The sequence below is a fragment of the Stegodyphus dumicola genome, chromosome 1, assembly GCF_044657685.1.
Source record: "Stegodyphus dumicola isolate Sdum_Otavi_A_Nest chromosome 1, ASM4465768v1".
Classification (NCBI taxonomy): Eukaryota; Metazoa; Arthropoda; class Arachnida; order Araneae; family Eresidae; genus Stegodyphus; species Stegodyphus dumicola.
This window is the reverse complement of record NC_140768.1, coordinates 82,050,619-82,075,443: the sequence shown is the minus strand read 5'-3', so window position 1 is coordinate 82,075,443 and position 24,825 is coordinate 82,050,619. Positions and strand designations below refer to the sequence as shown.

General features: G+C 34.5%; 1 protein-coding gene across 3 annotated transcripts in view; it reads left to right on the top strand.

Moving 5' to 3' along the window:
- LOC118195921 (diuretic hormone receptor-like) overlaps positions 1-24,825 on the top strand; it is a 693,583-nt gene that overhangs the window by 525,029 nt on the left and 143,729 nt on the right. For all 3 annotated transcript variants that reach the window (XM_085817027.1, XM_085817020.1, XM_085817021.1), the window contains one exon: positions 16,813-16,963. In XM_085817027.1, the coding sequence (XP_085673153.1) occupies positions 16,813-16,963 (151 nt within the window). The remainder of the gene's footprint in view (positions 1-16,812; positions 16,964-24,825) is intronic.

Here is a 24,825-nt window from a genome sequence, read left to right as displayed (position 1 = left end):
ATACTTGTTTGCTACTTATTATTTCTTACATTTCAATATTAAAAAATCATTTCCTAATAGTTAGGATGAATATATACAACATAAGTAAAAACAGGGCTTATTAGGAAAATCTGTTTAGTTAATTGCATTAATATCAATAACCTGTAAATAATACCGTAATATTCTTTAATTTAATTTTCAAAAATATTTTTCCTGCTATAATTTCCTTTGCGGGTTTTTATTTGCTGACATATTTCAGCATATTTTTAAATATCTCATCTTTAGAACAGTTTTTCTTCATCGTGTTACTGATTAAATTATCTTGAAATTACTCTCAAAAGCTTGACTAAGGATTCCAAATTATCTTTAGCTTCTACCAGTAATCAAAGAGCTAACGTTCAGAGCTCAGATTAATAATGCAAGTGTAGGGAAAACTCATTATCTCTTTAATAATAGAGCTAATAATGGACCTCATTTTTTCTTTTCACTTAAGTTATTAGTATTAGTTCTTTTTACTCATCGTTAACCTTTTGATCTTAAAAATAGCATTTCTATTTAAACAACTCGAATCGCTAAATGAGATGATGAGCGACCAAATAAGGCACTCTGTTACTAAAATAATGTTCGTCAAATAGTTGATGATCTTACGGAGTCTGAATTATCTTTATTTTGCCCTATTTTATAGCAGAAATCTCAAGTGTATGATGCAAGTTTATAAGCCTAAGTATGTATGTCTGGTACTTTCGTAAGAAAAATGGAAGTCGGAATTAACTTTTCTATTCAGTATTAATTCATTTTATATTGACTGGACAATTGATCCTCTATAAATGAGTATTATCCTGAATGATTCAGACAACGGGGTTCTCTAACTAAAGTTTACTATAGGGTTTATGTCCTTCGAGAGCAGTCCTTTTACCCTTGTTTGGAGATTTACCCTTGTTGGTAACTAAACTAGATGGTTAATAATGAATGGTGCCATAGTGTGCGCATTATTTAGCGCAAGAACTCTTTCCAAAAATTTAGTGATGCAATCATTAACTTGAAAGAATCTGAACATAATACAAAGGCGCGAAAGTGAATAGTAAATAAGGGTTAAGCACAAAGAAGCTGAGGTAAAACCTGACACGCATAAAAAGCATTTTTCTGAAGGAGGCTAAGCATCTCTGAAGTGAACTAAAATATCTTTTAGATTACAAATTGTTGGAAACCATTCTCTGACGCGGATACCTCCTTATGTTATCAAATTGTTATCGATGGAAAGCAAGGAAATATTTTGGTGTTATCCATCTCCCCATTAACACTGTGCCTCAAACGATCTAAAATAGGATACATACAACTTGCAGCAGACGCCCACCATTTAACTGAAATTCGTAGAATACATTGCTGTGCAACTTTCAAGAGATTAGAGAATGCAACAAACAAGATGATCGAATTTATTAGTCAGGTTAATTTCCTCTCCACTGTTGCAGGATTAATTCCCTGTGATATCATTCCCTGTTAATTGTGACATAACGTTATTCCTATAGACGCTACTATGTCAGAAAACGATTCAAAAGATATCTAATATTCTGCACGGTTATATAATTCAGAATCCAAATCAACTGACAAAAAAGAGCCCAATAGATTTTACTCTGATGGTGCAGTTGATACGAGCAATACATATTTTGAAATACAAATAGTTTACAAGATAAATATGACTTGGAAAGTATTGGAAGCATGCTGGTATGTTTTGCAATTGTTTTGCGGGAAGGTTTTGCCAATGTCCCAATGAAAGCGTATTTGCCATGAAATGGGTAAATAATATAAAAATTAGTATTACAGAAATAAATCTAAAGCTGCTATTTCCAGGTTATTTGTAATATTTGTTATTAACTAGTTGACACCACAGTTGAATGTAACAATCTTAATATCTTGATTCGATAATTTACTTTTATAACTGGTATTTAGTATAAATTTGAGTTATTTTTAAATTATTTAAACCCCATGGAAAAAGGCGATTCTCGATTTATGATATTCTGACTTAGGAATATTTTGTCTTACGAACATTTTGCAAATTTTCAAAGAGTATTTAAAATAGTAAATTTATTTTCGGATTGTGAAATGCTATGTAACCGCATACATACAATTCATACTGGTAAAACTGTTCTTAGACAAATAAGAAGATTCACTGCTTATTGCAAAGGAAAACAAACTGTACAGTCAAAATGTGCTATTTTTCTCGTGAATATTATAGCAGCTGAAACCTGCAACAAATGTAGATGACTAAATATTTATAATCTATTTTAAGTCCCATTAAAGAAGATAATTTGATAATCTCTCTATCCTATTATTCCCACAATCCGGTTGTTAATTTAAATTCCGTGCTTTCTAGCATTAAATGGTATAGTTGATTATGGCAAAGCACACTAAGGTTATCTACCTAAAAGGAGAGATAGCCTTCGGGGAGGACATTATAATCGATACTGGTTTGTATACACGTTACACATGGGGAAAACCACGAAACTGCCCTTGCAGCCAATCCTTTCGCACGGAATCAAACCCAGGTCTGAAATACCAGTGTTCAATGATTTTACCGCTCGGCCGCTGGTGGTCTGTCTTCTAGCATTAAATCAGGCTTTCAATTACAAGAGTTTCCACGATGACATTTTACTCATCATTTTAGTACATTAAAGAAATTAAACGAGGAATTAAGAGCTTTTCATTAAATAAGTTTTGTATTAAAGTTTGCAAAACCAGGCTAATGAAAATCTTCAGTACGAATGTATTGAGTTAGCACCTTACCTGCATTAGTTGAATTTTTGACTTTAAGATATTTCTACTTGCCAAGCTTTTCTTTTCAAAGTATAATCCCAGCTTTAACTCAGGGGGCATCTGTAAACATAAAAAGTTTCTTAATCATTTCGAGATACTGAACATCATACTGTTTACTGCACTCGAGCTTCAGTATTCAGATTTTCAATGTGCACTAAAGCTGTGTAAGTTTAAAACGTGTAGGAAACGTCTACGTGCATCTGTACAAGGTTGAACACATTTAATTTTAATAACAAAAAATCTGCGTATCTTCTTTTGAGATGTTCCCGGTTTGTAATGTTATTTGCGGGCTTTAATTCATTAAGTGTGTTTCGGTGATAATTCACAGACAGAAAGAGATTTTGGTGCTGCCCTTCTCTTCAATACGAAATACAATACATAAGAAATGCCACCGAGAATCTCGAACACAATGAATCGTGTGTTTTGTACACTGGTGTGCAAAACTTAAGCAACATTTTAATCGTATAGCCATGAAATTGTTGAAAAGGGGTTCAGTACAATGAACACGCAATTCAGTAGAAAGGACATGCGTATGCAAATGTCAAGAAAAAAGTCACAGGCTACGTGAACGTACGCAAAGCGCGTACGGTCGGCGCGCTCAACTCGAAATTACCATAAAAGGAAGGATGCAGATGCAAATAAAGACATTCGCTGCAGGTGCAGCCCACCAGCGGCCGAGCGGTAAATTTGCTGAACACTGGCAGTTCGGTCCGAGGTTCGAATCCCGCGAACAGGCTGGCTGCATGGGCGTTTTCGTGGTTTTCCCCATGTGTAACGTGTATACGGGCCAGTATCCCTTAGAACGTCTTCCACGAAGGCATCCCTCCCCTTAGGCAGATAGCCCTAGTGTGCTTTGCCATAATTAAATACACCTGCAGTGCAAGAAGTTCTTTCGCTGCAGGTGCAACACTGCTGCAGGTGCAAGGAGTTCTTTCGTGAAATATGGCTAGAAGAAATGATCTGGATGACTTCACACGTGGAAGAATGATCGAAAATCTGGAGTAGGGGCGAAGTGTGACCAGTATAGCTGAAGAGATTGGAATCAACAAAAGTGGCGTTTCGCGCGTTTAGAAAGTCTTCCAAACCATAGGTACAGCTATTAGAAAGGTTGGTGGTGGCCATCCCAGGAAAACAACTGCAGCAAATAACCGATATATAGTCCCGCAGACGAAAAGAGTCCGAAACCAGTCAGCAAGCTCCACAGCCGAACAACTGTGAACAGCAACGGGCGACAATTGTCATGGTTTACTGTGTCCAAACACCTTCACAAAAGTGGCCTATGCGCCTGCCGTCCTGAACGTTGCATTCCTTTGAAAGTTGGCCATCGGCTTCACCGTTTACAGTGGTGAAAGGAGCGCAAAAACTGGGCATCTCATCAATGGAGTCGTATTCTCCTTACGGATGAGAATCGTTTTAGTGCCACAAGAGATTCTCTAGACAAATTAATTTGGAGAGAGGTCGGCACACGGTTTAATCTCAGTAACATTACAGAAAGAGACCTTTACGGTGTCCTGAAGATCTCGTCTGGAGAAGCATTATGCTGAACGGGCGCAGAGAGCTCCACGTTTTCGCCAGAAGTTCTGTAACCGGAGATCGCTATCGTCAGGAGGTGATCCTTCCCCATGTGCGTCTGTTCCGAGGTTCCATTGGAGCAGACTTCGTTTTTATGGATTACAATGCACGGCCACACCGGACTCTTGCTGTTCAGAAGCTACTGAAAAGTAATGATATCACTCGAATGGATTAGCCAGCGTGCTCCCTTGATTTAAACCCCATAGAACATATGTGGAATGCTTTGGGAAAAATCTTGTGACACGATTACATCCTCCGGGGAACTCCCAGCAACTGAAACAAATGCTGATTGAGGAATGGGCCCTCTTACCTCAAGATCTGTTGGACAATCTGGTGCTGAGTATGGAGAGACAGTTCGAAGCAACCATTGCAGTAAGGGGAAGGCATATTCCATAATAAGGAACATCTACTTGTTGTTCTTCCTCTTGTACAGAAAATCATGTGTAACGATACTATGAGTTCAATAAAGCCTGTTTTTGTTTGATTCTATACTGTATGCATTGTATTCATTTTTAGAACAATTATGCTTTCGTCATCGTTTAAATACAAAATGCTGTCTCTTAATTCTGAATTTCATGTCTCTCAGATGATTTCTCGTGGAGTTATGCCAAAAAGAACACCTGTTGCTTACGTTTTGCACACCAGTGTAATAAATACATACAAAATGCATTCTGTACAATCCTAATTCGAAGCCTCAGAGAGTTGCTTGTTCTGTGAGGTTTGTTGAAATTCCAAACTACTAGATAGCTTCATTAGCAAATTTAAAATCCGTGATCCACATCATATCTCATGAAACACCTTTGAGAATTGGTCCAGAAAAACTAGACTTAAAAGATTATCTACTTTAAAATCCGATTTTGAAATAAGGTAAATGATCAGTCCTGGTCATTGCAGCCTTTCAATACTGAAAGAACTTTTATTCTTCACAGCCACTCCCAAGAGCACTGTAATTTGTACTAACATCACTGAAATGTGCTCGAAAAAAGAAATAACAACATCTGTTTTTGCAAAAGGAATGCGGACATCTAAACAATTTCAGCATATAATGAGCTCGTATTTGCCTTTGCCTCAAATTTCACAAAGCAAATGGTTTGGTTGTTTTAAAGGCAATATATAAAGATCAATAAATACTTTCTCAAGATATTCAGCATCAGCTGAAGGAATTTACTGTCTAAATAAGATCTGCATTCTGTAGTGTGGATGTCTGCTCACACTGGTATTCCCGGAAAATAAATTATAGACAGGCTTGGAAAAGAGGCAAGGAATATCAACGATGATAATAATAATCAAATTATTCTTGACGATGCAACTGTCATCGCAAGGTATTAACTTAGACGAAATACCATAAAAAACGAGTGAAATTAATGGTGGTCGAGACATCATAAAAACTATAACTCGACAAGAGATGGCACAAGATCCTACCGTCTGACCAAATAGCATTATATCCTGGCCATATTTTTTACTGGACTGTTACGCATTCATGAAATCCTTGATTCTTCTTGAAGATAACTCAATTGATCATTGATTCAAATCTTCTTGAAATTCTTTATTCTTCTTCCTTTTGATCCTGAGTGGCTCTATTCTGGGAACATCACTGAGATAGTTGGTTACGTCTTTGATTACACATGGTCCTTTGTAATCAATTTAACCGCTCCCATGTATATGACACCAATAACAGTTAATAATATGGAAAACGTATGGCCAACAATTTTTCTCAAGCACGCCGTTGGTATTGATATTTTTATAGCATTATGCTGGAATGAAGTTTTTGACAAATTGAATTAAAGCCATAAAAAAATAATAAAACGCGCTCGGTTTACCTGCAAATGTGGACATCAGTTTAAATCCTTCAAAACCGGACGATGCTGTTGAAACCTGGACGTCTGGCCATTCTGTATGTCATCGCAGTCTAGAGATTCATTGTTATTGCAGAGCTGTAATTTAGTACTAACCCGAATTATGCTAGAAAGCGGAGTCGTTTATCATAATTAAATTAGTATTTTAATTCGGATGAAAGTTTATATGTACTATAATATATATTAATAATTTATATTTATTATATATACATACAGGGGTTGGACAAAAATATGGAAACACCTTTAAAAAAACATGTTTCTTTGCTTAATATGGTGTAGGAAACCCGTTGGCATCCAAAACAGCTTGCAGTCTTCTCGGAATGGATAAATACAGTTCATGTATGTTTGCCAAGGGAATATTATACCATTCTTCCTGCAAAACGGTGGCAAGTTCAGATAACGATGTTGGCGGTGGATAATGAGAACGCACTTTCCGTTCCAGTGTAGACCACAAAGGTTCGATTATATTCAGATCTGGTGACTGTGGTGGCCAGGGGAGATGGGACAACTCATCCTCGTGCTCAGAAAACCAGTCCTGGACAATGTGAGCTGTGTGAACAGGGGCTTTGTTGTCTGGGAAGACACCATCACCATCGGGGAACAAAGTTTGCACCATGGGATGAAAATGTTCACATAAGTCTTGGCAGTCATGTACCCTGACACAGTTATCATGGGACTAGCAGAGAACCACGATATGGCTGCCCAAACCATAACAGAACCCCCGCCATGTTTCACTCTTGGCAACAAGCAGTCTGTATTATAGGCTTGAGATGGCGTTCTCCAGATGTAAACTCGGCCAGAAGTGGGAAACAATGTGAAAGAAGACTCGTCAGACCATATTACTCGCTTCCACTGCTCTATAGTCCAGGCTTTATGACTTAAACACCACGTTTTCCTGTTACGGGCATTAGCATCACTGATGAGTGGCTTCTCAATTGCAGCACGGCCAGCAATTCCCTGTTTATGAAGCTCCCTTCTAATTGTTTTGGTACTCACAGGGTTGGGTAACACAACATTCATTTCAGCAGTAACTTTTGCAGCTGTGGTCTTCTTATTTTTCGTCAAAATTGCCCTTAATGATCGTCTGTCACGATCACTCAGGACACACTTTCATCCGCGCTGTAATTTAGCAGATGATGTTTTTCCGCTTTTCAAATATGCGGAATAAATTTTCGATACAGTATTTTTTGAAACACTAAACACCTCGGCTACCTTGCTTACAGAAGCACCTACCATACGTGCTCCAACAATTTGCCCACGTTCGAAGTCTGTTAACTCTGACATAATGCAATGACAACCTCACATAACAGTACTCCGACAAACAACTGAACTGTTTAGCACATTTACGAAGTTGTATAGGTGGCGTCAGTAGTCAAAAACGCCAGCGCCACCTACATATTTCATTAAAATCAATCTTTTTTTTCAAACATGCATTTCACAAGGTGTTTCCATATTTTTGTCCATCCACTGTAAGTTATAAATAATAAAATTTTCAAAACTACACATGGTCAGTTGTCAAATACCGGTTTTCATTAAAACTTAATTTAATCTAGATTTAATCCCTAAATAAAAGAATTTTCATTTTAAAAATTTGCCATCATAATTTTTAAAAAAACTTATGCTTATTTTTCCGAATACGATACTAATATGCAGAACTTATTTTCCTCAAAGTTTCAAAGAATAGGATTCCGAAACTTTAAGAATTCCGAAAGTGGTGCATGACATTAGAGCAAGTGAGAGGTATCTTGCCTTCGGAGAATTCCTTCCCATAGGACATTCCTGGGGAAACTTGACTGATATTTATGTTGGAGATAGGAGAAGTTGCTAAGGCAGTCTGTAGCATCCCGTTGCCACAATGAAATTCTAGTTCAAATATGCTGCCAAATTTATGGCATGCGCATCCGTATTTATTAGCCACATGCGAAAAAGCTCACGTCTAGAAAAAAGAGAAAATAGTCTAGCGTGCTTATCCCATAAACAAAACTTCTGTTTAGCTTCTAAAACATAGAATTTCCTAAGTAGATAAGTTGCATACGATGTTTCAAACTGAAGTAAAAATTAATACTTTTTGTAAACTATATTGAAATACTAAATTGTGGTGAAATAAAAATACATCTTAACTCTGAATATATCGTTTATGGAACCCTAATCAGATGCACTATCAGCTTCCCATTAGCATATCAATCATTTCTAAGACACAAATAAGAGCAATGGTACGTACTCATTTAGTACACCATTCATCATGTATGGTTATAAAATTAAGATAAATGTTATTGTGGCGCTTGAAAAGTCTTGGAATAGCTTGTAGTCAGTCATGGAAAGGCTATGAAATGCACATCCTGCAGAGCATTTATTAAATACCTGTGAAATCATCAACCTGACTGCACTGTTTCATACAGATATAAATATTTTTCAGGAATTTTATTCCTCTTAAAATATTCTATTTCAACATTCTGCCAATATTATCGCAGAATGTGTCTTAATTATCACTAAATATTTAGAGAAGCTTAAATTGATCAACCTTTGTTATAAAAAATTCGAAATTTAAACTGAAGATCAATACAAATAAAAGTTTATTCATACCAGATTTAGATGTATAATGGCAAAATTTTACAAATTAAAAGCTTCTAGACTACGAAACTGTTCATAACAAATAAACTACAGTTTGTTAAATCGCCTTTCACTGATGAACACTTAGGCAACTGTTTTCGAATGGCAGCCACTACCTTACACTCCCAACATAAAAAAACTCGTTGATGACAAAAAAAGAGTTCCATTTTTCTCGTCAAAGTTAATAAGTCTGATTAAAAAATATGTTAATTGCATATCTTATTTATTACTAACTAAACTTCAATTTCTTTCTTATGCACAGTTCATTTTTTTTTTTTTTTTTTTTTTTTGTTATTCAGAGTTTAATTAAAATTGATGGCATAATTACTAGTAATGGAAGCTTTAGGCAATAAAGAAATGTCGCATTTTTTTCAAAAAAACATTGGTAGTTCTTTTGATTGGTAGCTCAATAACAGGGTTTAAAAATGGAAAGGTAGCTCAGAAGCTTCATAAGTTTGGCGACCACTGATATATACCAATGCTGGAATATATCCCTTATGGAAGAATAGCTAACCTAGAAGAGCTGCGAAATTTAACTAAACTACATATCAAAACTTAAGCTCTTTTCTGCTAATTGTTTATATCTTCAATCAAGTTTATAAACTGAAATTCGGAAGCAGGTTAGCAGCATAGCTTCGTATTGTTATCTAATAAACCCTAATTTTGACAAAATCCTGAATTAGTTGGGTGTGTCAAAAATAACTATTAACAGGAAAGTGAATAGTAAAATTTCTTATTTTAGAAAAATATATATATGTTACAACATATTTAATAGTGTTTAAACATTATATGCTATTTTCAGATCTTAAATAGCTTATTTAGTTTCGCAGTTTAATTCACAGTAGACATCACTGCTTGATTTTTCTAAAGAATTTAAAAAATAAAACCTAAAGCTCGTATATTAGCTACATTAGTTTCTGTCTGTTTTTATGGCAGAACGAGTTCAATTCCATGTAGCTTAAATTATATATAAAAAATAGCTTTCTGATTCTATCCATCAAAATAAACAAACAAAATGAAATCTGTATTACAAAGGTAACCCGTCTCTGATCACTATTCCCGTCGGAGATTTTTCACAATCCCTCCCCTCCTAGACAATCCTCAACCACTGATGTCGTGACTTCCGCTTTCGGAATTTTTTTCATTCTTCCGTTTCCCATTTTCTTTAGTGGCATTACGGATATTGATCTTATCTTCCATTTTCTCCAGGGGAATGTTAAGAAATCCCTCAGGTTCATTCCTGGAAACAATCCCCAAAAGATGACTTGCTTTCTATCTCTGAAAATTGTGTAGCAGACATTCGAATGAACTGTGATCGATTTGATATTCTACATCAGAATCCATGGTTTTAACGACTAACATTTGTAGAACTTGAAAATTGTGAATATGAGCAGTCTGAAAATATTTGCACTTATAGAATCATGCATTTGCGGGCGAAAAAACGAGGATATCTTCATTCATATAGACCCTAGATAGGTTCTTTCAAAGATTATAATCATAGACTTTCCTTTTTTTATGAGCAGGATTAGTCAAAGTTACAAGTTAATCTGAACTCTTCTGTAACCTATAGACCCAGCTACGCATCTTGTGAACCTATGTCTCAAACACGCCTTGGTTATGATCGGTTTCAGCCCCGTAACTTCTGATAATTTCCACATTTCTTAATGTTTTGAAGAAATTGTTTTGCATAGTTGTTCCAGAGATTTTAATGATGTGCTCTATATATCTTGATCACTGCTAATTTAAAATTCAGTAGCTATTTAAAACCATGTGAATCTTAAAAATCAGTACTGTGCTGGTTAAATCAGTGCATTTAGTTAACTTAATTACAACATCAGACATAAAAATGTTTCATTTATCTCAAACTACAGACTCATGCTAAAATAGGCAGCAAGTAAAATGGATACATTTTAAATTAGCTTAGCCGAAGAAATACTAAAAACAATTATCTCTTTCTCAAAATGTTTAGCATAATAATTTTCATATCGAATATCTAACTAAATAAGTCAATTTCTTGATCATATCTTTAAAATTCGCTGCTTGGAGATATGTTCTGAATTGATTATTTTTTCTGTCGCATCATATTTCTCCACTTTTGCTATATTTTTCTATCTAACCATCTATCGTCTGTCGGTCTTTTAGTATGTTTACTACAGATTTTTCGCAGAATTTTCCTCTTTCTTAAATGCGAACAGTTTCCTTGAAGAAAGGCAGCTGCCAGAAGCTAAATAGAAAAGAAAGCTTAAACTAAAAAATCGAAGATATTTGTTAGTATGTTAGCAATAACGTTAGAAATTTAATTTATTCTATTTTTGAAATAAATCATTTTTAATTTAAACAGTAATTTTCGCAGCTGCTGAGCGAAAATCAGAATGTATAGCATCATGGGGAGATTATAAATATGAAGTATTGGATGATCGATTTCAGAGCTCATTATCAAAAACTTATAACTATTCCTCATGTGAACTTTTGTTACAATTAAATTCATGAAGTTTCACATAGATAATGTAGAATTTGACTTGATTCACAGCATGAGATCACGAAGTAATATTTAAATGGTTTATTTAATAGAAAGAAATAAAAGTAAATAAAAAAAGTATATAAAGATGAAGTTAACGGTATGCAGGATTAACATAAGATAAGTCCTTTTAAGGCATAACATCAAGTTAATAACTCTTGAAGACGTGTGAGCCGTCTGCTCACGTCTGCCATCCACTCTCGACCAGGTCTCAGCGCTGTCTGGGATGATTCTTACTGCGCTGGGTGATGCTATACTGATGACGTCATAACGGGCAATTCTCATTCAGCATTGGACGGTATGATTTCCCACAGCTTCGGCCAGCCTGAAGAGGCATCGTCCTCGATGTCTGTTGAATGGACATCACTATCATGTACCTGCAAAGATAATAAAAAAAAGAAAGAAAGAGAGTATCAGGTCCTTAGGTTTTGAGCTGATACAAGCATTAAATCAATTTGACCATGGCTTCATATGGTCAGCCGCAGTAGATGTCAAATTTGGTCCTTCATGGCATCCTACTTTCTCGACTTCATATCTATCATTTAATCGAACAGCTATGATTTTATACGGTCCATGAAACTTAGGTCGTAGTTTCAAACCAGTCCCATATTGAGTTCTCTGAATGGCTACCAAGTCGCCAATCTTGTATAGTTTCGGTTTCTTACGTTTCTTGTTGAATTGTTTTCGATTCTCTTCTTGAATCTTCAAAATGTTGTTTTTAGCATCTTCTCTCATTTCATCACGTTCTTGTATCAATTGTTTTAGATATTCTTCATTCAATATCTCACTAATTCTCAAATCTTCTTTGTCCTTCATTTTCGTGCCTATGAGAAGCTCAAACGGTGAATATTTTGTACTTCTTGTAGTTGTACTGTTGATTATTCTCTGGAAATCTGGAATATACTTAAACCATTTCGTTGAATCTTCATGTGATAATTTTGACAAAACAGGAATCAAAATTATAAGAATTCGCTCAATTTGTCCGTTACCTCTTGGAATACCGGTAGTAATTTTGACATGTTCTATTCTTTCTTCAGTACAATAAGCTGAAAATTCTTTCGATGTAAAGGCACTACCTCGATCTGAAATGATTCTGACTGGATTTCCAAATACAGTCTGTTGTTGCTTCAATTTTGAAATAACTTCTTGTGTAGTTGGTGATTTCACTGGATAGAACCAAGTAAATTTCGTAAAAGCATCGACAACAGTTAGAATGTGTTGGTATCTCTTGTTCGTTGATGGAAGAGGTCCAATAAAGTCGATATGATACGTACTCAAGGGAACGTTTTCTTTCGGTACAGGATGAAGAAATCCTTCTGCTTTTCCTTGCTTCTTGTTGTACAGTATACATTCTATACAGTTAGTAATTACTTTTTCAACTTTACATTTCAGTCTGGGAATATAGAATTCTTGCTCTACAGCATTCACAGTTTTATCTACAGCAAAGTGACCTTTTTTATGTACCTTCTGTATGATTTCATTCTGTAAGGATTCTGGCACTAGTAGAAGATCTTTACCATTTTCAAATTTGTACAAAATATCATTTCTCACGAAGAATCCATTTTCTTCTCCCTTCTCAACTAAATTCTTGATTAACTTCACATGTTCATCTTCATTCTGTTGTTGTACTAACCGAATCTTCTCAGTTACATCGGATGTGTATGATGTTAAAATTAAAGCATTTCTACTTAAAGCATCAGCATGTTTCATTTGGCTTCCTGAACGATGTACAATTTCGTAATCGAATTCTTCAATAAACATTGCCCATCTCGCAATTTTAGGAGTTAAATCTTTCTTATCTAAAGTTTTCTGAAAAGCGCTACAATCAGTTACAATTTTGAATTTAGTCCCTAACAAATAGTTTCGAAATTTCTTCAGAGCTTCTATTACTGCAAGGGCTTCTAATTCGTAACTACAGAGTTTCTCTTGCTGCGGTGAAGTCTTCTTACTCATATACTGGATTGGGTGATAATTACCATCATCAGACAATTGGAGTAATACCGCACCAAAGCCTTGACTACTAGCATCAGTATGAAGTTCTAATGGATATCCTTGCCTAAATATGTGTAGAACAGGTGCCTGAGAGAGAATTTCTTTTAATCTGCAAAAAGCTTCCTGTTGTTCGGAATCGAACTTAAAACCAATACCTTTTCTAAGTAAGTCACTAAGAGGTTTAGCTATTTTAGCATACTGAGGAATGAATTTACGAAAATATCCCGTTAGTCCTAAAAAGCTTTGTAGTTGTTTACAGTTACGCGGTTGTGGAAAGTTTCGAACAGCAACAGTTTTGGAAGGTGATGGTCGAATCGTTCCGTTTTCAATTACATGTCCCAAAAATTCAATTTTACGTTTTAAGAATTGGCACTTTTTGAAATTTATTTGTAATCCATACTCCGAAGCAGTTTTGAATACTCTTTCTAATTTATCTAAACATTCAACTTCATCATTAGCCGGTATGACTATATCATCCATATAAATAATTAGTACACCTTCATTTAACAAGTCACGAAATACTGAATAAATGTACCTTTGAAAAACATTTGGACTAATACATAAACCAAAAGGAGCTTTAAGAAATTCGTAGATACCATTATGTGTTACAAAAGCGGTATATTTGGTGCAATTTTCGTCTATGTCTACATGGAAAAAGCCATTTTTCAAATCTAGTGTCGTGAAGACTTTGGACTGTTCTAAGCGATCAAGTACTTCCGGAATTAAAGGTAGTGGAAATTTGTCTTTAATAATCTTCTTATTTAATTTCCGATAGTCCACGCATAAACGTTTCGAGTTATTACGCTTGTTACACAAAACAATAGGCGCCGAATAATTAGAATTGCTAGGCTTTATTATGCCCTCTTTCAACCATTCCTTAATTTGATCGTCAACAATTTTTTGTTCCGCAAAAGACATGTATCTTCTATTTTGACAGACAGGAATATCATCGCATAAATTTATTTGCATCTTGAAGTCAGATTGTCTATTTTTCCGTGGTTGGTAAGAATTAATTAAATTACACAGTCTTTCTTTATGTTCTGCATTCGAAATATGCGATAAATCAATCTCGTTGACAGAAATAGCATTCACCAGATGTGAAAGGTAATTAAACGTCGAGCTACTTCCGCTTTCGGGACTTTTGTTTACATTAACAGAGACGCCAGACGATCGCGAAGGATCATAAGCATTCTTCAATGAGATAGCAATATTCAAATTTCCCATAACGCAACGTACGTTAGAATTTCGAGATGACTCAGCAGTTATCAAGTTTACATTACTTTTATTCCGATGAGAAATTATTTGAAGGCCATTCTCGGTAAAAGAGAAGTTAAACTGACTCAATACATCCGAACCTAATACAATTTGATTACATAATGACTTAACAACATAAATTTTCGTACGAAGTGAAAAACTATCAATTGAAATATCAGAAATAAAAAAGCCGATAGGGTACGTTTGCTTTGATTCAATTCCGTTTAACGTGATATCGCTACAATTTAAATTAGGAGAACCAATCTGCTTGTGTAACTCTACGCTGCATATCGTTACATCTGAACCAGTGTCAACTAAACTATTAACTAAATGATTATTTATTTCTACAGTCTTCCTAATTCTATCCTTGTCACAAATTCGTTGTAATAAAGCTGCTTGTTGTGTCTCGGTGGTCTGATCTGGACAGTCCGTTGAATAATGCCCGAACTTCTTAGATTTTATACATTTTACACCCTTTGATTTGTTTACACAATGCTTAGAATAATGCCCAAATTCCTGGCAATTAAAACATTTGACCTTATTAACGTTAGATTGATTTCGGTTTGATGACGAAAGCTTACTTCTATCTTTAACTTGAGTGTCTACTTTCGGTTTCGGATTTTTAAACTTATCATTGTCCGATCTCATCTTATCATAAATTTTAAGCCTTTGTTTAAATTCAGATATTGTTCCGCAACCATATAGTATAGTTTTCCTAACCACAGAATCAGGAATACCATCAATAACATATTTAATTAATGAAGCATCTTCAATGTTACCTCGCGAACACATTTCTTTCATTTTCAAAAAATACTCATCTAAGGATTCATTAGGCATTAATTTACGTTTACATAACATTTCATGCAACTTAGCAGAATTAAAAGCTTTACCATATTCAGATTTCAAAAGCTTTTTTAACTTACACCAGTCATTAACTTTAGGTTCACTCTGAATAAATAGTTTCGCTTTACCTTTTAATGATCTTTTAGCAAAAACTAATTTATGCAAATCACTCAATTTTAAAGAATTTATAACATCTTCAAATTCATCAATCCATTTATCAACATTTTCATATGCATTACCAGAAAAAGGATTAACAATACTTTCAATATCAGAAAAACTAAGATGAGGTTTAAAATGATCTTGAATTGGAAGCTGCATACTGTTATTTACTTGAGACTCATTAAAACCAGGATTGTCTCTTTGATTATCATCAAGCATTACTTCAGAAAATTTATTAATAGTTTCATCTTCAATATCACTATTTTCTTCATGCAAAACATTTTCAAATAATACAGATAAATCACATAGGTAAGAGACAATTCGGGTTACGACTTCCGTCTTTAAACCTTCTGAATTTATGCACAGTACATTGCAAATTTTAATTAACTCATTCAAAGTAAAACTATTCTGCACTGCATCTATTTTCTTATTAAATTCTTCAGAATCTGGTTTAAATATAAAGCCAGAAAATTCACGTAATCTTTTCCGGTTATTTCGATCTCCATCAGTATTAAAAATAAGCTTATGCAAACTTTTGATTTCAGAACTTTTACTGTTCTTTAAAGCTGCTTCCAATTCTGGAATTTCTACTAACTTCATATTGGAAAGAAAGTTTTGTACTCACCCGACAGATGATCGTCGTCAATTGGGTAATCCACACTTTATACGAGTAATCCAATAAATCGAATAACTTGTGACAACAGTTCACTCAGTTCACAGTTCAAAGCACAGTTCTACTACTCGAACATTTTGGAATTCGAGGCCGCACGGTTGGTCGCCATATTTTTTTGTAGAATTTGACTTGATTCACAGCATGAGATCACGAAGTAATATTTAAATGGTTTATTTAATAGAAAGAAATAAAAGTAAATAAAAAAAGTATATAAAGATGAAGTTAACGGTATGCAGGATTAACATAAGATAAGTCCTTTTAAGGCATAACATCAAGTTAATAACTCTTGAAGACGTGTGAGCCGTCTGCTCACGTCTGCCATCCACTCTCGACCAGGTCTCAGCGCTGTCTGGGATGATTCTTACTGCGCTGGGTGATGCTATACTGATGACGTCATAACGGGCAATTCTCATTCAGCATTGGACGGTATGATTTCCCACAATAATGATGAAGACTTACTGCATTTTCGAATACTTTCCTTATTTAGTGATAAATTATTAATGTCATCTACGCTAATATTTCTAAATTTTGATTTTATTTTACAGGTTGCATGTTTTCTAGTCATCTTGCTGACTTATCTGATGGGCACAAATTTCTTTTGGATGTTCGTTGAAGGCATGTATTTGTACATCCTCGTTGTGAAGACATTTTCGGTAGAAACAGTAAAGATGCATGTCTATGCCGTAATCGGATGGGGTAAAAAAATTTCTTTACTTTTTATATATAAGAATTAGTCTTTTGAAATTATTTTGAACATTGTATCCGGGAAGAAGAAATGTTTTTAATCCTATAGAGTGTAGCCTCATCACGTGATATACACTCTTGGGCATTTGACTATAACTAAATCGTTCTGGCAAACAGATCTTAATGTGTGCAAAATAATTGCATGGTAAAAACTGTTTTCGGCGCTTCCTTGGCGAAACCTAGAGCCATCTTCATCTGAAAGCAATTAAAGTATTTTGATGGTCAGTAAAATGAAGTTATGAAGACTTTTGTTGTGATATCCGGAAACAATGACATTCTCAAAACTAATCCTTGGAAGAAATCTAAATAAATGCAATTGTGTGGCAGAAAATATGAATACAGTTCTATTGTTTAAATCCCCAACTACGAAGAACTTTATTTGCAATAATACTGACCATTTGAAATTCCACATCCTTCTAAGATATCAGTTAATAAATAGAGCTCTTGTAGACATCTACAGTTTATTAGTTTGAGATTTATATGTCTCCGTAATTTGAACTGGTTAGTATTACTATAAAAGTTTTCCTTTGTAACTGAGAATTTAAACAACTGAATTGCATCCATATTTTTGCTATCGTTTTCATTCAGATATTTACAAGTGTTAGACTTGAGAACTTCACTATTTTTGTCTTTCCCAAAACTGAGAAAGTCTAACTTTATTTTGAAATTAAGGTCTTGATAATTGTCCTTTTCCGCAAGAGATACAGGTCAGTTTACCTTTTTCCTCAAAAGGCATTCATAAGACCTGCAGTCTCTGGTACATCTAAGATAATTGGCAGGAGAATAGCATCTCAAATATTTATCCTAAACTTTAGCAGCTAAATAATTATAAACAGGAGGTGTCCATTTGTTACGAATGTATGAAATGCGATTTACCGGATTAGCTGTTTTAAGCCGAAGTATAGCATTCTTGCTATTTTAGTGCGGTTTGCTAAGCTAAGTCGCAATCTTAGTCGTTGTTTCTTTAATCACTAAAAGAATATGCCTGAAATACAAACGGAATGTTTTTATAATCTTCTTCCGGAAATTATATTTCTTCGAGGTCAAATAGTATTTGCATTCGAAAGGTCAGTATCTAAAATATATTGCTATTCAAGATTTTTAGCTTCCATTTTGCAAGTACTCACGACAATAGTAATTAGTAAAATCGAAATTTAGATTCTATTTAGAAAATCAAAACTTTTAAATCCATCATAGTGTATTTCAAAGTACCTACATAAATTTATAATCATACAAATTAAATCATAAATGTCTATCGCCATTTTTACTTTTCCCTGTAATATTGTTCAGTAGAAATTTGACTTGCTCTGATGGTTTGCGATTGTACTTTTTCCAGCGTTGTGCGATAAACAAGCTTAACTTGTTTTAAGATAAAGCCCGGTTTATCTCAAACAAGATTAATCTGACTCCACTATTTGGAAGTTTACTTTAATAATTTCCTGTTAGTTATAATATGGTTATTATAATTAACAAAAAACAATTCTTTCAAGAATAACCAAAATTTTGAGTTCACTGAGGACGTCCTTACCGGTATTATGTCTGTAAATCGCAAGCTGATTGTACATCAAATTTACAAATATGTATTCTAGCAGCAAATCTCACACTTTTGGAGACGAAATCACTTCAGGTATATGTAGTTTATTCCGTTAAACCTATGTCTCCAGGCGGAACTCATCACCCTTAATTTGCATTTCATTAACACATACCTTCGAGGCAGTTGTCCAGGCGAACTAATTAAGCATCCTTTTATGCTCGTATCCCAAATTGGTCTCCTGTTCAGAGACCTAACGCCTGTTATTCGATGCTTACTGAAGCGCACTGTGCCTTCATAAATCTGAAATTACTTAAAATCAAAATGTAGTTCACTTTGATTGGAAGTCTCCAGTTTGAAATTGTCATAAACGTGACATTTATTCTTAACGTTTTAGTACAATATATGCCTCTCGTAGCGCAGAATTTAATCTGCCGTAGGCTTTTTGAACTGTATATACGTAGTAATAACTACAGCAAAAAAAATCTTTATGGCAAAATGCTTCTAATGCAAATTTAATATCCTAGATTAGTGAAACAAATGTGTTTCGATATAATTAAATCTAATTATGGTATCTTAATTTTTAAAGCTTAGCTACTGTTGACCACCTTTTACACACTCTTAGTAAAATTTTCGGTGTGTTTATAAGGCATTTTCTTCCTTCTTATCGCGTGCCTTCATGGTGTAGTTGGAAGCATGTCCGGAGGGCAGTCGAGAGGTCCAGAGCTCGAATCCTGGCTAGGACACTGAATGTTTCTTGTTTCTATAATACCTTATGAGTCTGCAAGTCACCGTATCAAATACACACTTAAAAAAATAGACAGATTTTGAAAGTTAAGTAAATTAATTTCTGTGTTCCATTTTCGAATAGTTCTATAATCTCGAATTTACAAAACTGAATCTAGCAAGCAGAAGTATTGTATTTTGTAATCAAATTGAATATATAAATTATAATTATTGTATGTAATGATAACATTAAATTAAAACCCGGGGGAAATGAATTCAGTTTATTCACACACTTTGAATTTTTAATAAATAAATTTAAACTGCTCTAACTACACTTATGTTCATAAATTAAGGATAATTCGGAGTCAAGCGGAAATCGAAACCTAAAATAAATATATCACCTGTAAAATCACTACATACATCTTCAAGAATCATATGCAAATTTCAGGAAGTAACCAGATGACACCGATGGTACGTCACAATGACGAGAGTGTAAGAGAGTGATATATAAGGAAATCAGGCAAAGAAGTAAAATTGTTCGCAGGCGCTTTATAAGCATTTCAGTGCCATAACCGAATAGTAATGACACAAAGGACGCATTTGGATGATTTTTTAAGTGGTAGAATTATCGGCCGTCTGGAATGTGGGCGTACCCAACTGGACGTATCAGACGAACTTGGAATTGCCCAGAGTGTCATCTCCAGGCTTTGGCAACGATTCCAAGATGATGGTAGTATGAGTAGACGTTACAGCACGGGTCGTCCCAGAGTTACAACGCCGAATGAGGACCGGTATTTGGCAGTTACTGCCAAAAGAAACAGGTGGAGCACAGCCTCAGACCTGTCTCGTCAGCTCTCTTCAGCCACTGGTACGACAATTTCAACGCAGACCGTGTACAGACGCTTAGGGCAGATTGGTCTATATGCTCGTAGACCTGTCAGTTGCGTTCCACTTACTGCAACTCACTGTCGCCTGCGGTTAGCCTGGAGTAGAGAGCATGCATTGTATACACCGCAACGGTGGGCTTGTGTGATGTTTTCCAACGAGTCCAGGTTTAGCTTGCAGTCTGATTCTTGCCGGACTTTCATATGGAGATCTCCAGGTACCCATTACCACCAAGAAAACATCATTGAACGACACCGTTACGGTGGTGCAGGAGTGCTCGTTTGGGGTGGAATTATTCTGGGTTCCAGAACTGACCTGCATGTTCAAATTGGAACCATGACAAGCCAAATTTATCGGGACGTCATTCTGAAACAACATGTACGTTTGTTTCGGGGCGCCATGGGCGCACAATTTGTGTTTATGGATGACAACGCCCGTCCTCACCGTGCAAACATCGTAAGCGAATGCCTTCAATCGGAGGATATCACACGTATGGACTGGCCAGTATTCTCACCGGACTTGAATCCAGTAGAACACGTGTGGGACATGCTTGGTTGACGAGTTACAGACCGTCAACCTCCTCCTACATGTCTACCAGAACTTCGGAGAGCATTGCTTTGTGAGTGGTGTAATATCCAAGATCAGATCGATAATTTGATACTCAGCATGCCTAGGCTTCAAAAGAATCGCAGAAACCTACAGCTGACTTACCTTTGCGTCTTACTACTAATTATAGAAATTACGATTCAGAGTAAAGGTTTAATATAAAAGCTATTTATTAACACTTTAATCATCGGATGATTACAAAAACTAAAACATGTAACAAAAAATCTGAAATGTTTCAGATTTTAAATTACGTTCAAAGAGGCGTTTTTTTAACGTTTCATGAGTTACTTTTATTTATTAAACATCATGCTCTACGTACTCAAACCATAAAATTCAGTTCAACAGCAATATCGCAAAATAATTTTAAAATGAGCATAACTTTAGAATTTCTGATACACAGTCTCGCGAGCTGGAGATAAAAATAGTTTTTTTTTTTTTTTTTCGAACAGTGTTACCATTGCTCGCTTTGAAATTGTTTAGTTTCTTAACCAAAAATTCGTTAAAGTCTTACAAAATATGAAATTGATAATAAAATTAATTTCAAGTTCAAATTAGGGCTTCTACACGGCCATATTCTATGGAAGATTACGTTATTCAAATTTTTATGGCTCTAGATACCGTTGTTTTACCACAGTGCGAGAAGCATACATACATTCACGCACATTCATCTTTATTTAATTTCTTTAAATAAATACAGGGCGATAATATTTGGTGGCAACAATTTGAAAAGTGAAGCAACGCTTATCGTGAAACGACGCAAAATGCCAAAACGAAATTAACAGTCCTTTTGGGCAAATTGCCCTTTTGACCTGACAAATAAAATTCTATTACTTCCATGTAATTCAGAACACATATTTAAATTCAAGCTGAATACGAAATACAAATTCACCTTCTCTTGTTAAACTTTGATTCGGTCGTAAATATTCGTAAAGGGAAAGCAGCTAACTGAACCTTAACCAGGGCAGTTCCATTTAGCCAGCAAGGAAGCGAAACAAAGTGGTAGTCAGCCTACACTGCCAGAAACTCTGCTGCTAAAGAACTTTTATTTTATTTTTACTTTAACTAATTTTTGATTATTATTGTAGTTGATCAATACTAAAGCGAAAGTGCAGCCAAGATATGAAGATAAATAGCTTAATTATCATAAAACCTTTTAAGGTAAAGTTGAATTGAAGTAAAATCTATCTAAATGTCCAACATTTTCTTAATATTTTTCTCTCACGAATAAGATTGTAACATCTGGTTCATTTCGTATGGATATAATCGCAGTAATCCCAGAAAAATCTTATCTCTGAGTAAATTTTAAATGCCGATTTCATCGTTAAGATAAACAGGATTTACATGTATAATTTTCAAACTATTTTTGTTTATCTTTTTGCTGCAATAATGATATCTTTTTACTTTTCTTGAATTTGCGAGTAAACAGAAAACAGTATTTTGCTTAGGTTAGTCACAGAAAAAGTTGTTGCTGATGTCTTGTGGACTCATTAGGTTATATCGATGCAGGAACATGAAAAATGTTTTATGCCCTCACCGAGATTCAAACTTCCGAATACGCGTCCAGCGAGCTTCGAGTTACACCACGAAGGTGTGCTGAAAAGAGGGAGTAAATGCCTTCTATTCTCCTTTTTTTCGACAAGGAATTAGGGTATCCAATCGCCAAATCCTGGTTTTGACGAATTATCTCCCGCAATTTTCTTCTTATTTTTTTATTTAGTTAGGACGCCACTTGTAGAGTCATTTAGAATTTCTTCCAAGTAAGAAAACTGAAGAAATTAGCAATGGCCTTGTCGAGTTTCGAACTCCGGGCCTGCCGAATATGCGCCGAGCGTGCTTCTAGTTTCCCCACGATGAAATGCGGAAAGAAAGGACAAAGTACCTTATAGTTGAATACGAATTATGAGTTCAAAACGAATCTATACTTCCACCTATCAAACAATTATTTTTTATTACTGAGTTCATTTCTACGGAAATATCATGGTAATGGAAACCATAATTTTAGGTATTAAAATCCATGTTGTATTTACTCAAAGATAAACAAATCCAGCTCTGTATGGTTAACTGCAGGCTAACAAATGCCTGCCAGAGGAAGCTAATTCTAAGACAAATATTACAGTTTCCAAACTTTAAATGTAATCGTCTTAAAATTTGCGTTAAAATTGTAAATCGTTTGAGTTGTGAACATTTCATGAATTCAAGCTAAACCTTTTGAAGTACAATAAAATCAAATTTGCTATTTTAAAACGTTTGCATCTTAGTTTCATTGAGAGAGAAATGTAAATTTTAATTAAGGGTGCAGGTCTTTTCTCGTAACATTTCAAACCTGCTAATTTGATTCAGAATAAACACAAGCATTTTCACAAATCGTGAACATTGTTTGCATATTACGCAAAGAATTTAAACAAATTCGAATTAAACATATTTTGCAATTAAATCCATTTGATTTAGCAACACGTTAGACTCTGTTCTAATATGCTCCCACAGATTGAATGTTTATGTGCATACATATGTCATAAAATATTCAAAGTACATTTTTCCTAATTACAAACCTAATTTGCTCCAGAATTCAAGCAGCATGTAAATTCCTCAAATCTAACAGCGATTAGAGTGTCCGTTAAGGAAGAAATTTATTATATAAGTACTGTTTAAAAATATTTATATTTGTTTATTTAATATTTAATGCTGCTACCGAAGAAGGACACTTTCAAAATAAATATTGTCGTGTACGTTATGCATAACATTGTTACAATCGTGTAAAATATTAAAGTGAATCTCTGTATGTACTGTATTTGTGTTATAACCGTTGCACTGGTTGTATATAGATATAACTTTATCATTGATACTTCAAACGGAACTGAAAGATACCAACAAAAAAAATTAAATTGTCACACTTTTTTATTCAGAAAGTTCATTTTTGATAAAATAGCAGTAAAATTAAAATCACTGAAATTTTGAAAGCTTGACTTCATCGAGTTTGCTTCATGTGACAAAATTTTAAATTATTTGATCAGTGAAATGAGAAGTGAAATCAAGAATATCACACATTAATTTTCGGGACGCTTCTAAATCATATTTAATGCCTAAAGTACATTTTAAGACAATGCACGACATTTAGTACACGATGGTTTTGAACGAAACATAAATTTACATGTAAATTAAACTTCACTTGACATTAACAAATTCGATAAAACTCATGACAGTGGCGAAAAGAGATTCGATGTCAAAGATAATATTCTCAATCCATATGTTGCCATAATTAATTTTAACGAAAACAACACTAATAATGATCAGTAATTTATTCTGCGCAATATAAAATATTAAATTATCATTGCAAAATGTGCATCTGATATTATGACGTGCTTACTTAACATTCATGGTATCAAACTCGATAAACATTAAATGGTGTAAAATATACCATCAGCATTCTATTTTCACAAAACTTTCTAGGTATATAAAGTTAAATTAATGCAGCATTTTATAATATGTTCTAGTACAACGTGGATTTAGCTATTGCGCGAGTGTTGTATGAAATAAAACCACAAGAAAATGATGCAATCTTGAAATAACATTCTTAGTGAAAAAGCAAGCAAACTGTACAATATAACAAAATAAATAGAACAAAGTCCGAAAGGTAGAAAAAGAAAACATATTCGACGGGGGGAAATTTCTTACAGGTTTTGGAAGCTGTGAAAAAGGTAGTTTAGAGCCCCAAATTTAAGTTCTATTAAAATCGGGCAGGTCCGATTTAAAAAATGACCTAAATAATTTACACGTATGTTTTTTATTTACAGATAATGAACTCAAAATAGCGAGTATTTACTGTTTGTACATTATTTGTCTTAGTTTTACATTTTTCAGTTCTTATAACTTTATAGCGTTTCTTTAAGTTAATTTAATCAGTTATTGTGATTTAAATCTTTACTTTCACTTCACCGTTTCGTTTCCCTACCGGAATGCAAATTAGTTTAGAATGCAAATTAGTGATCTGTAAGCACGGATTGTGCATTTATGTTCTGATTTAATGAAAGAGTTCGCTTTAAAACCTTCTTAATACTTTGTAGCTCTG